This window comes from Meleagris gallopavo, chromosome 3 (assembly GCF_905368555.1).
Source record: "Meleagris gallopavo chromosome 3, MGAL_WU_HG_1.1, whole genome shotgun sequence".
Lineage (NCBI taxonomy): Eukaryota > Metazoa > Chordata > Aves > Galliformes > Phasianidae > Meleagris > Meleagris gallopavo.
This window is the reverse complement of record NC_139406.1, coordinates 12,273,263-12,287,310: the sequence shown is the minus strand read 5'-3', so window position 1 is coordinate 12,287,310 and position 14,048 is coordinate 12,273,263. Positions and strand designations below refer to the sequence as shown.

General features: G+C 40.4%; 1 protein-coding gene across 2 annotated transcripts in view; it reads right to left on the bottom strand.

The window, feature by feature from the left end:
* Positions 1-381: 381 nt before the first annotated feature.
* The window catches only part of LYRM4 (LYR motif containing 4), a 79,124-nt gene continuing 65,457 nt past the window's right edge, over positions 382-14,048 (bottom strand). The window contains exons 3-4 of one of the 2 annotated variants that reach the window (XM_019613760.3): positions 11,523-11,624; positions 382-748 (exon numbers count right to left, since the gene is read on the bottom strand). In XM_019613760.3, the coding sequence (XP_019469305.1) occupies positions 11,544-11,624 (81 nt within the window). In that variant the 3' untranslated portion in view covers positions 382-748; positions 11,523-11,543. The remainder of the gene's footprint in view (positions 749-11,522; positions 11,625-14,048) is intronic. The other variant, XM_010708400.4, reaches the window with a different exon arrangement.

Here is a 14,048-nt window from a genome sequence, read left to right as displayed (position 1 = left end):
AGTAGCTGTGTTTCAACACATTTAGAAAAGGAAAATATAATTTAAAGCACCCAAGCCTCAGCGATGGAAGTTTTACATTCTGCTACTGCTATCTCTTCATTGCTAAAAGTAGGGTGAGAGACTGCTTGTTGACTCTTGGAAACTGAAGAAAGAACAAATGAATTCTTTTTGTTAACTGCTCAAATGTCAAGGAATCTTGCCCTGCTCATCTCATATGGTTTTAATATTTAAAATAAACTATTTAGAGATTAAATTTAGATGTTGCACATTTTAAAATTTAACAGGATTAATAAGAATTTACTCTTAGTAACTAAGTGAAAGGTTTTATATCTAACATCTTTCATGTCTGGTGAAAGAAAAGGGCAGCAGCAGAAGAATGTGTCTGGTTGCAGGTAGGTTAACAAAGTTTTATTGATGAATAAAGCAGGAACTATTTAATCACAAGGAACACAAAAGCAAACAGACTTCAGGACTACCGACACACTGTTGTAGATCACAGCAGTATATTTCAGAATGTGTGAACCATAAGAAAATAGTACTTTGGTTGCAAAAAAAAGAGTCTCTCAGATATTTCTTATGCTGAACAGAATAGGCCAGATGTGCAGTGACGTTATGCATCTGTATGTGGCACTGAAAGATGCTGAAGATGGTCCAGTGTTGCTTCAGGGTCAGAGCCTTCTCACAGCTATGTGTTTCCTGGATTCTCAATGACCAATTTCTGTGTGGCATACATCTGGCCGATAGTAACCTGAAATCAAACCAAAATATTAGCAAGGCAAATCCTGAAAGTAAGCACGTTATAGTTTCAGCTTCACGAAGGAGATTAAAAACAAACCAAGAAATGCGTAGCCCACGCATTAACCTTTTTCATAATGGCATTTTTCTTTCAATAAGCACCTTTTCTAAATAGGAACCTCACCTTAGCCCATAACCAATATGTAAAATAGCTGTGTACCTAAAATCTTGAAATAATAGCAGAGGGATACTGTTCAAAGGCACTTGTTAACAGTTAACAACAGAGCAAAAGCAAACAGCCTCCATATTTAGAACAAGGGAAAGATGAATATTATCAGCCTGTATTTCTGATTATGCTTTTGAGTGGACAGCCAAGTTTTAAACTGCATGCTAGGATGTTACTTTCTAGTCTGTGTGGAACCCTAGTTTGCCTCACAAAGGGTCAAACCATTACCTGTACAGTTAGTTCAGCAGTAAGATTTTACACGTGCTGGAGCTGATCATGAGACAGTATTCACACCTCATCCATTTGTGCATTCTAGTGAGATGAGGAGATGAAAAATAGCAAAAATTCAACATCGATGTTGTCTCAAATCCTCTTGTCCTTTTCTAGTCTGCATTGTAGCACTGCTAAACTTGGTTGGTGACAGCAGCCACACAGATCTTCACCTAATAGCTGACCTGTGGATGGAAGTTTTGTGCAAGTAGGCTTGTGTCAGCAGGAGAAGCCAACATTTATTTTAAAAGTATGAATTTTGGAGTTGAATTTTTAATATCTATTATGCCTTTTCTCACCCCTAACTCTCTCCCCAGGGTGTTGGTACACAGCTTTGTGTCCTTTTCACTGGAAAAAAGATGGTATGATTAATTATGGAAGTAGGACAAAAATGGCAGTGCTTAATTAAATGAAACAGAATAGGTGTGGCAGAATTTAATACTCCTCAAACTAAGGCTGACAGCAAGTCAAGCTTTCAAGGCAGTGAAAACAGCGAGGGAAATAAATTTTTCAGCATTCTTCAAATACTATTTTTGATGGGAAAAATCCTGGTAACTGTTAAATTTTTTCTTGTGTGCCCACATTCACATAAATGTAAATAACACTGCCTTTTTGGAAATGAACTATTTAATCTTGATAAGCGGCGTGGTCTGAAACACGTAACACATTGATCTGAATCCTGAAACACTCATTACGAGGGAGGATTGATGAGCCCTTAAAGGGAACAGCACTTCTCCTTGCCAGCAAACACTCCACTCTTGGCACTCAGAATTAAGTCAGTAACAACATATGAGCAACTCCGATTATTTTTGAAATTACTTACGAAGTGTGTTGCACATAGAATATTTAAAACAAAGGCCATACACAACTGAGGCATGTGTTACCAACAGAAATTTCAAGCTGTCAGCAAGTGTTACTTATCAAACAGAACTCGCTGCTCCTGAGTTATGTGGCAGACTCCATCCCTTAGTGGCTGCCTTACCACCAGCCATGCTGTAGCGTTTGAGTTTTGTATCCTGTGTTCCAGACTCTAAATAACCATAGAATAATAGATAGAATTGCTCAGTTTGGAAAAGACCTTTAAGATCAGCAAGTCCAACCACAAGCTAACAATACCACCTTAACTCTAACAACTCTCTGCTAAATCATGTCCCTGAGCACCACATCCAAATGGTTTTCAAACACATCCAGGGATGGTGACTCAACCACCTCCCTGAGGAGCCTATTCCAGTGCTTAACAACCCTTTCTGTACAGAAGTTTTTCCTGATATCCAACCTAAACCTCCTCTTGTGCAACTTGGAGCCATTTCCCCTCATCCTGTCACCAGTGAGAAGGGACCCACCCATCTCACATTGCAAGTTCAGGTATTCTTTAGTCCTTTTTCATACAATGCAGCAAATTTAATGGAGGCTGGGAGAGATTACAAAAAACCCTGGAACCTAAACTGTGATTTTTTTTTTCTCCACCCACTGAGAGACAGATGAGACTGAGTACGTAACTTCCCAATCAGTCTTGGTAGGAGAGATACAAACTGCTGTTTTCTGTCCCCGTGCCAAGAGATGATATTACCAACTGCTGTACCTCTTGACTTGAACACGGTGAAGTCACAGGTGTGTGTATTAAGCTGCTTCTTTACTAAAGTGCACATCTCAAGGAGTGCACAGCCAATGGTACTGTGCCATTCTGTCTATGGCAGCCTGTTGCAGCTGGCATGCTCTGCTGCCTCAATTTCAGAATCTATTCTGTGGTGTTTTAAGCTGAATTTTGAAACATAAGTATTTTTTTCTTAACCTCTAGCCTTGAATTTCCATCTTTATGATCAAGCTTTTCGATGTTTCCCATGCACTTCAGACAAAACAAATATATATTCCACTTATAGCTGTTGAAAAATTCACATCTATAAACATCAACTGCATCAGCAGAAAGACTGCCACAGTATTGACACACAGATATTCATAGAATCACAGGGTTGGAAATTCGTTAACCCTCTGAATCGAAACAGCATTCCTAGTGTGCCTTCATGGGAAATTAGGTCTAGAGGAAGCACTAGAAAAAGCAAGCGTCACTGAGGACTCTTCTCACAAGAGTTAAGTAGCTATCTCTTGTGTTTCCACTTTGCCATGTATGTGCATTTAGTTCATACACAGCATGCCATTTACTCTTCTGGTAGATGGCTGGGAGCCAGCGTAGAGGTCAGCGTCAGCATTTTCATTAGAAACAGGAAGCTGTTGTGGAGAAAGGCTCTGCCATTTGCTCAGCAACCTCGTTAGCCATAGGGTTATTTACCTCTATGGTGATGGTGCCATTTAATTCTGCAGTAATGAATGCACAATGAAGAAGCACTTTATCATCAGGAGAAGACTATCAATAGAAATACAATGCTGCTTCTCAGATCTTACCGAAGTTTCAATTCTGCTTGCAAAATTCTGTACATTAAAAATAAGTATGACAAGTTCAGCCTTCAGACCTTGACAATTTATCCTTGCTCAAAGATTTAGTACCGTTCTATATGGTCATTTTTTTCTTGTGATCTTGAAAAAGTCAATCTTGCCTCCCATCTGAATTCTGGACAAATCAGGGTTTCAGAATGAGATTTGTCAATGGATGTAAGTGAGGTAACAAATGGGAAAAAGAAATTACTGAACAGTAAGCATTGATGCATCCTATAGCACAGCTCTCACTACGTAGGTGAGAGTGTAGTAAGAAATGTATAGTAAATGAGAAGAATTAAGTAGAATTAAACACAGAAAAAGTCCATATCCCAGAGACATCAGAAGAATGTGCTACCATCCTAAAAACTCAGCCCATCCAGTTACATTGGCAGCTCTGAACTCTGTCCTCTCAAATGGTCCACAGCTGCCACTGCTGGACCCACAGAGACACCCATGGTGATAGGCAGGTTTTGTGCAGCTGCCACTGCACACAAGTGTGGTGGGAGAGCGGTGGGCAGGGAGCTGGAAGCAGGGGCTGTTTTCCTGTCTGACAAAGCCAGCAGGTGAGGTACTGCAGCCTCATTGTCACCGCTTGTCAAACACTGCCAGATCTTCAGCTTCTGAAGGGATGCAGCACATATTGTGGTTCTTGGCTGTGTGAAAGTTTTAGTTTGCAGCTCAGATTTGAGGGAGAAGCGACTGCTCCTATTTCTGCAGGTCTGAAAACAAGGAGACCAGGTTCCAAGAAGTTTTCTGATTTGCTTCAGTCTCTTTAGACCGCGTGGTTCTACTCTGAAAAGTACGATGGCATCTTTCCCTGGCAGCTGGTATTTGAAAAGTCTGTCCATTTTATTAGTCTCTGTGTTTTTTCCTCCTTAGGGCAAAGGTGGACAGGCACCTGCTTTTCCTATGCGCTTGACAGAATTGCACTAACAAACCCTTCTGTGCCAGTGGAACAAGATACTTCTCACTGCCCCCAACTTCTCATCATTATCCTTCTACCAAACCCAACGGTCTCCCAGCCCCATACCACCTGCTAATGTCAGGCCTCACTGACAAATCCCAACCAGAATTCCCTGAAGTTACTCAGGGAAGTGGCTGGGGAGCAGATCTGAGCGAGAGTGACATCCAACAAGTGTGGCACTGTATGACCAAGATGGGCATCCACACAGGTGGATCCGATGGAGGGTGTCCTCAGCTTCAGGAAATAAATGCAAAATGAAAATGACAAGAAATCCAGCTTGTGATCTCTGAGCAGGACAGACACATAAGGAGGATAAACGCCAATTGGTGTTGGACTGACTGGGCTTCTCAGCGCACTGAAAATATCATCTTCCTAACTGCAATCATGGATGGTTTTATGTAAGTCGATGCAATACGACTACAAACACTCCTGGTGTCTTTATGGTATTTTTTACCACTACTTCCTAAGTAAAATCAATGTAAAATTTGTATGGGGAGCAAATGGATTGCTGAACGGAGGGTAAGATAAAAGTGCATTCTTCTAATGATGTTTTGGGATTTAATTAATCTCTCTGCTTGCAGCATAACTAAGTCCAAACCTCTTTTTTAAAACAGTTTCTGAAATAATCACTTGGGCACAACTTCCCACCTACAAAAGCAAACCAACCCCAGGACTTTTACTGCCATTTGTTTTTCTGTAGTAGACAAAAGCAGGAACAGCCCAACAGGAAATAGCAGTAACACTCTTACCTTATGCAGAGCCATCTCATGGGTGAAGACATGGACTAAACAAGTGAAAGTGCCACCACAGCACAGGAAAACCTCCTAAGAAAGCAATTCCTTTAGCTCTCAATATTTAAAAATTGATTTCCTGGGAGGGTCATCATGGAAACAGTAAAAAATGTTTCTTGTTTCCCTTAAACAAATGCAGATGATAACTGAAGTTGATGTAGTAGAGATGGCTTTGCACAGTAAACACATTTACATATATAAATACATACATGCTTTTTATATACACATGAGCAAACACACACATGAGCAACAACCTCTACTTCTCTTTTACTTCAAATTTGTTTGCAGGGAAGCAATGGTCCCTTCCTATAGCCTGGAGTCACACGTGCATTTTCACAGTTTTATTACGAAGAGAAAGGAAATGCTCTATTTATATTTATATACCTATATATACACCTTTATATATATATGCTCACATATATAGGTCTATATATTCCAAAGTAAGAAGTGGATACTACAGCAATTAAGAAGCATTTTTTCCCCTCATTCCTCAACTCAGATATGCTATACACAGCACAGTTAAGTCTGTTTTCTGTGTTAACTAAAGCCATTTTAACATTTGTTTTATATAAATACAGACATTTTTGAAACAACTCTGTAATGCAATAATAAATACACCAATGCGGTGCAGAGTAATTAAACCCAAACAGCAAACCCAGAACTCATCAGTAACTGTTCAGAGCTCTGCCAAATCTTTGGGTTGGCATTAAATGCTGCAGCAGTGGCCTTATTTATTTTTGCTTAGGAAAGAGTGTTGAAAAACTGCATTTGGCTCCTTAGCTATATAAATTACTTCTGTTCTTGAGCTGGAAACGGTATACAAAAATGTAACATTTTGGAGACAGTGCTCTTCGTTTTCAGTGCTTCCATCTGTTACGCAGGAATGGGAAAGGAAGTGAAGGGAAGCATGGAGCAAAGAAGTTGTAGTTATTGCATACTCTGCTTTTACCCATGTTTTGCAAATGCGGTTTGCTTTGTTCCTTCGTGTCAAAGCAATTTCTACTGCTACTGCTACACTGAGCTTCTGAAAAGCCAGGAACAAGTAACTTACAGCTGCTGTTTGTCTGACTTCCAGTAAAGAAGGCGGCGTGAACTAAAACAGCTAACAGTCAAGAATTCCTCTGAAAGTTATTTCCCTTCATAATGATAAAATGCAGTTTTGTTAGAAATGTATGCAGTGTGTCTCGGTATAATTTTATTCAGCCGATGAGAAGTAGGATCAGATAATATTTATTTAGTGCTCTTATTAATCTCTTCTGGGGGTTCCCCTGAAGAGATACTCCTCAGCAGAGAATCATATCTAATCCAACAGTGATTAACACGTAAAATATTGCAGGCATGTATGCTTCTGTGTATTTATTTATGATGAAGTACAACAGCAAAGGATTCTTCTTTTTAAACGCTGATTATGTCTTAATAAAGGGAATATTTATTATTTTTTTTAAATTACACAACCATGCTGCTATCTTTACAATGTGGACAAGACAGACAGCCTGTGCTCTAATGCAATGCATGTAACAGAGTGTGAGATAACAAGCGAAGGTCCTAAGTAGAAGAAAGAACCATTGGACAGCCAAGTGGGCAGGATCACGTGCTTCTTCAGTCAAGTCACACTGTTTCACTTCTCTGATTTCCTGCAAGCCTTCTGTACTGCAGAAAATGGCAACGTGACAAAGTCATCTTGAAAGCATGCAGGACAGGCTGGCCAACGGCAGGGGCAGCAGCCTGCTTCTAGGGGGGAAGGGAGAGGAGAAACTTGGTGTAACCTGGATGTAGCATGCAGAGCAGGAAAATCACTTGGCTGGGATGCTGAGCATGGCAAGAAAAGCAACACAATGCATTGGTGCTTGAAAACACAGAGAGCTGGACACAGCTGGCTAATACTGTCCTGAGTGCTGTCATGCACCAGGTACTCTAGTAATGCTGACACATTTGGTAAGAAATGTCCAAACCGTGCAAGGAAGATCCTGTGGTCTGTAGCAACTGCATTAGCAGAATTATCCAAAGTGAGTGGGAGTGCCTGCCTTGCTCTTGTGCACGATAATGCAGCAGCCACCTCCTCAAAATACACATTTTGCACAACATAAAAAAAAAAACAAAAAAAACTGTATTTTGTTAATGGCATTCGTGACACAAGAATTTTTTAAAACATTTTTTATTTTTTTAATTTGCTATTGGTACTGTATTTTGGGAGGTGAAAGACTGTGAGCTACGAAATTTTTATTTATTGATGGTATAATAGCCAGAGTGTAATTGTTTGCTGCTGCTGCTTATTTACTCTTTGTCTGCCCCAAGACTCCAGATTATCCTCACTGAGGCTGCTAGTGCTGCTTACAGGATGGCAGCAGGTACACTGCATTCTGTAGAGCTGCCAGATGCCTCAGTACGCTCTCAAAGCAACAAGTCTGTCAATACTTTGAAAAAAACCTCAGTCCTACACTAGATACATGATTTCAAGACATAAAGTACAGAGAAACATCTTTTCTGTCCTTCAACAAAACTAAAGGTTTCATAAAGTGAAGGGTTAAGCTCATTTTTACATCAGGAGTAACTTTATGGTGCCAGTATGTCTCTTTCTCACACACATCTCAAACTTCATATGATTACAGGCTGAATCTTAGATGTGCTTACAAGCTGAGCCTATCTGTGTGCACATTCAAATGATGAAAGAGCAGAAATAAGTGAATTTATCTTTAGAAAATTCCTATGTCCAAAATAAATTTTCTGTTGGAGAATTTTGATTCAATCTGTTTCCTCACCCAGAAAGAAGCACCTGATCTACTTAAACATTTGCATCTCGAGTCCCTATCGCTGAAGCTGATCCAGCATTTAGCTGATCTGTAACGAATTAGGAAAGGAGTAAGAGCTTTTCTTTTTCTGCATTAACAAGACTCCCTTTTTTGGCAAAGTACTAATGTATTACTAAACTACAGTCAACTGTTCCTGACAGAATCACAAAGATAATTTCCTTGTTTATCTGACTTTCTCTGATGGATGATATCCAAGATTTCTTTTTTTCTCACTTGGCTGTCATTTGTGTTTCACTGTCTCCAAGTCCCACACCTGAATGTGCCCTGCACTTCAAAGATCTTTGTTCTGGGGGTGGAGAATTACAATGGGAGCTGTATAAAGCACAGAGCATCCTTGTTCTCATATTCCCAGGGGACAGGAGGTAGCCTCTCTAGCTCTTGGGAATCAAAGACTTCAGCTTTTGGAAATTCAGCTGGAAAAAACATTGCCTGCACAGTTTACACTCTTCAGAACCTTGCATAGGGAGCAGATGGAGTATATCAACGTTTTAGAACTGAGGATGAATTAGCTGAATTTCAGCCAAGGTTTGTGACTATGTTGTCACTGTGTAAGGATTGTAGTACAAACAACCTGAGATGAATTCTGTGGTTCAGCTGTGTCCAAATGACACTCAAGTAAAAAGATGCCATAAAGCAGTCTGAACCGAGGCAAGCTCACATGAGATGTGCTTGTTTAATATGCCCTGTGCACAAATGAGTTAATTTCCCAGTGCTCCTCAGCCCAGCCCTTTGCACAAACATTAAGAAGAATTAACGAAGGAGAAAATAATTATTTGCAAACCTCTCAGCTCTTGAGCAAGAGATATCTCTGTTAGTGTGGATAAAGGGTATCGCTTACATTTTACTAGTTTAATTGGAATAAACTATAGCAGCACTTTTTTCTTTCTTTTGGCACAGATAAATTACTGGGTTTAGCACAGCTGGTAAAAGCTAATTCCGCACAAAGAGTTCTTTTCAGTAGTGTGGGTGGCAAAACACTTTCAGCAACTGGCTTAATTAGTCCTTCCTTCTTTGCAATAGCACAGGACAGTTAATGGGAGAGAAAAAAAAAAAAAAAAAAAAAGGTTTAGTGGAAGATGCAGCATAAAGTAATCCTTTTTGCTCTTCTGCTTTTGCCAGCTCTCCCTCACCTAATGCTGTGCTAAGCAGAGGCCTGCCCTGGCATTTCTCAGCAGCGCTAAGCATCAGGAGTGAGAGGCCAGCAACTATTCCAAATATAGCCAAAAACCAATGCAAGTGCCAAGCCCAATGGTTTTCAGCCTCGCTGCTCCCATCCCCCAGCTGCTGATAGTGCTCTGGAGATCCTCCAGCAGCACAAACATTGAGCACCCGTGGGATACAGCTCCTCCCTGATAAGAGCTGAGACTGGTCAGAGACACGCGGCCTCCCAAATGCCAGACAGAGGGGGTAAAGGCCAGGAAGGACAGATGCGCCTGTATTTACCTTCACTGTAGGTCAAGTGGGAAATAGCCAGGAATTTTTGTCTAATTGTATCGTGTTGAGTAATGACTCTGAAGATACATAGTACAATGGCTAACAAACACATTTAAAAGCCAATATGCTAGGAATGCATTACGCATTTCTCCTCATCCCAGCTACTCTCGGAGTATGAAACATTTCTGTTAAGGAAACCTGAGTATGGAGGGGGAAAAACAAATTAAAACTGGAAGGTCTATTGCATGAGAACAAACAAAATAATCAATTAGGAAAACTTCCAAGATATCTTCAGGAAAAAAGCAAGCAGTAAAACTGCAAGTGTTTACTCACATTTGCAACTCCTGTTTTTTTCAGATTATTTTTATACTTGCCCATTCATTTCTTTTTGCCAGCCAATGGAAGACAGGGCTACTCTCACAGATAGCATCGGGCAGACTGCTTAGGAACAAGAGCCCATGAAAATGCCTTGCAACTGCTCACTGCTCGTTTAAGGGCAGCCTGATACTGAGAACAATATTTTGCTAATGCACACCTCTCTACAAAAGCTGTTTGGAAATCTATGAAACCTTGGCCCTTGAAAGGCTGCTGTTAACCTCAAAATGATCATTTAAACACACTTCAGCAAAGAAGTCTAGGATTTTGTCAGTGGAAATAATTTCTAATATGACACTGCCTATTTTTTTGCATATTGACGGGTTATATATTTCTTAGTTTTCATTTATTTGTATGAAAACAACGAAACAAAAAAGGAAAGTGACTGACTACAGATAGAAAGCCATGAAGCTACTTGCACAAAAGCTACTATGAGGGTTCTGGACAGCAAGGAGATGTCTTTTCAGTGCTTTTAAGTATTCACCTTTTCAAAGTTAATTCTAACAAAAGAGGAACAAGATCAACTGGAAGAGAGCAGCAGTGATTATTTAATGTGTGTGATATGTTTTGTTCTTTAATATATATATGTCACCAAAAAGTATCTTGCCCATTCTGTGCCAGCCTATTTTAGTATTTAAAAATGTGGTATAAGCCTCATATATAAGCCTGACTGTATGAAAGAAACTCCACTTTGGGAAAAACGCACAGGAAAGCAAGCCAGTAGATGGCATTGTGGCACTTCATAAGACATTTCAAAAAATCCCACTTAAAAAGAATGCAAGCCTAAGGATTGTGTTTAACCACTTACTGCTTAACCAACGCAGTATCTTGTTCCTGCTCAATGCTACTCATGCAAAACCAACCAAACAAAACCACACTACTGCATGATCATATTAGCCCTGAAAGAAATTTCCTCTGCGCTGCTTCCCAAATTCAATTAGCTCTATATGCTAGTTACAATCCCAGATTTGAAAAGATGATATCTGATTGCTCATGTCCCATGAGCCATAGTCACCAAGGGGAGAGCAGAAAAGATGCAATTATTTGAAAAGTATTTTCTAAAAAGTAATCACATACAAGATCTTACACATCAGTGCAGATGATACCATACAAAAAAAAACAACCAAACAATAAAAACCACAACCAAAAATGCAACAACAACAACAAAAAAAAACCACTGCAGAATAGATATTACCCATTAAAAATAAATTTTTTTGAGTATTTTATGAATACTTCCATTTTCTCCCTCTGCAGGCTGCTTCCCATCTAAGGTATTCCATGAAGCTTACATATAGATGGTCCTCATGGTATTCATGTTTAAGAAAATGTCTAGTTTCACTGCGGCATTTGTCTTGTATTCATATAACAAGGAGACGTCAAGACAGTGTAACCAAATTTGCACTGCGTATGGCCTTTAAGTAAATTTCAGTAGCTCTCTATAAGTGACAAATTGCATACATTCAGACTTCCTCCATGTCACTTACATCAGAGCAAATTAAAGCAGCCTAGTTTTCCTGATGGAGAATTTCAACTTCAGATCTGCATTTCCTGCTTGGCTGTTCCATGCAATGGTGGAGTTCACATTCCTGAAGGATATGAGACAGGCAAAGAGTAAAACGAGGAAGCTTAATTTTAGGAAAGCCAAATTCCAGCTGTTTATGGAATTAGCTAACAAAACCCCCTGAGAATCTGTCCTCAAGGACAAGGGAGCAGCACAGAGCTGGCAGATCTTTAAGGAAGCTTTCCACATGAGCTCTCCATCCCCAGGTATATGAAGTCAAGAAAGGAAGGCAAGAAACCAGCATGGCTGAACCAGGACCTGCTGGTCAAACTGGAGAGTGAGAAGAAAATGCACAGGTATGGAAGCAGGGACAGGTAAGCTGAGAGAAGCATAGGGATGCTGCTCGGCTGTGCAGGGACAGGGTCAGGAAGGCCAAGGCCCAAGTGGAACTGGACATGGCAAGAGGTGCAAAGAGGAACAAGAAAGGCTTCTACAAGTAAGTAAACCAGAAAAGGAGAGACTGAGAGGGCATGTCCCCCTAGTAAGAATACAGGCAGGCTGGTAACAATGGACAAGGAAAAAACTGAGGTACTCAACAACTTTTTTGCCTCAGTCTTCACTGGCAACTGCTTTTCACACAGCCATCGAGCAGATGGTTCAGAAGGTGTAAGCAAAGATCAGGTATGCCACTGCCTGAGGAACCTGAACATCATAAGTGTATGGGTCCTGATGAGATGCATTCCAGAGATCTGAGGAAATTGGCAGACATAGTCACCAGGCCACCCTCGATGACATCTGAAAAGTCATGGCAGCCAGGTAAAGTCCCCAGAAACTGGAAAAAAGGCAACATCATACCCACTTTTAAGATGAGTAGAAAGCATGACCCAGTGACTGTCAGTCACATCTCTGTGCTGAGGAAGATCATGGAACAGATCCTCTTGGTAGGTATGCTAGGCACAAGGAAGAGAGGGAGGAGATATGGGACAACCAGCATGGCTTCACCAACGGCAGGTCCCACCTGACCAACCTTGTCACTTTTTATGATGGTGTAACTGAGGCTGTGGGCAAGTGAAGAAAACACTGATGTCATCTACCTGGACTTCAGTAAGACCTTTCACATGGTCCCCCATAACATCCTTCTTTCCAGATTAGAAATATATGAATTTGATGGGTGGACTGTTTGATGGACAAGGAACTGGTTGCAAGACTATACACAGAGTCACTGCAGTGAAGCTGGACTACATGACCATTAAGGGTTCTTTCCAACTCAGATGGTCCTATGATTCTAATACATGGATTATAAAAAAAATAGTAATGGAAATGTTGTTCCCAAATTAAAATAATAGCTCAAATGTTTTTGAAAATTTATTATGTACAAACTCATCATGCTCATTTTATCAATGTTATTTTTGTATGTGGAAGTTTCCTTTTAAATTTAAGTGTCTTTTAAAGACACATTAGTATGAAAATATGTTCCTTCCACCCCTTTATGAAGCCTCATTACTGTAAACGTTTAAATATTAGAAATGAAACCCTCCTTCCTGGAACAGAGGTGGTCAGGTTAGACTGGAGCACCAGGAGGACAGGGTAACAGTTCTTTTCTCTTACCATCACAGAAAGAAAGGATCTCATCTGTTGAGGGAGATGACACATGTCACAACCTCCAAAGCATTTCAGAGAGGCAAAATGCCAGAGGAGAGAAGGGAATACAAGCCAGTGCTCTAATGGGTCAGTTCTAAGTTTCTTCCAGTTGCTTGTCCCCACTACTCGTCATCAACAGATCCTCAAAGAAATGCATACTCTAGCTGTAAACATCAATTCTTCTTATGTAGCCAATACCTCAATACAATCAGAGTTGGTACATGTGCAAAACCACTCCTATTCTGGTTATGACAACAGCCCATTGTTTAACACCGCACCAGAGAGGTGCCATGGCTTTTCATTGCTTTTCCAGACCAAAATTATTTTTCTTCTGACTCTTATCTGCCCTTACTTGCACAGATGTAGGGAAGATTTGTGGCAGAATTCATGCTAGCTAGCATAATCTATGCAGTTTTCCCCTGCACCTTCACCATTTCCAGAACTAAAAACTATCTGAACCATAGCCACCTACAACCACGCAACATCTGCACTAGGAGGGGGGTTCAGTCTTATAGTTCCCTAAGGCTAGAGGCTCCCTGCTGACAGCATCTGTCCAGAAGGAAAAGCAGATGGCCAACTCCTACAGACCCTTCTGCCTACTCTGATACTCTATACCAGTCACTGGGGCAGATTTAAAGTAGGCTTGTAATATCTGTTGGGTAAATTAAAGAGTTAATTGTGTCATGATACTTCCTGGTCCTAAATACTGGGGCTCTGTGTAGAGTATCATTAAAAGATCAGAGAACATATTACATTCAAGATACTATATTGCCAATCTGCTGTATAATTCCAGAGTCAATTGACAACTTCTTGCCATTTCTGAAAGCAGTTTGACAGACCTTCCAGATGCTCCAACACTGCCTACAGC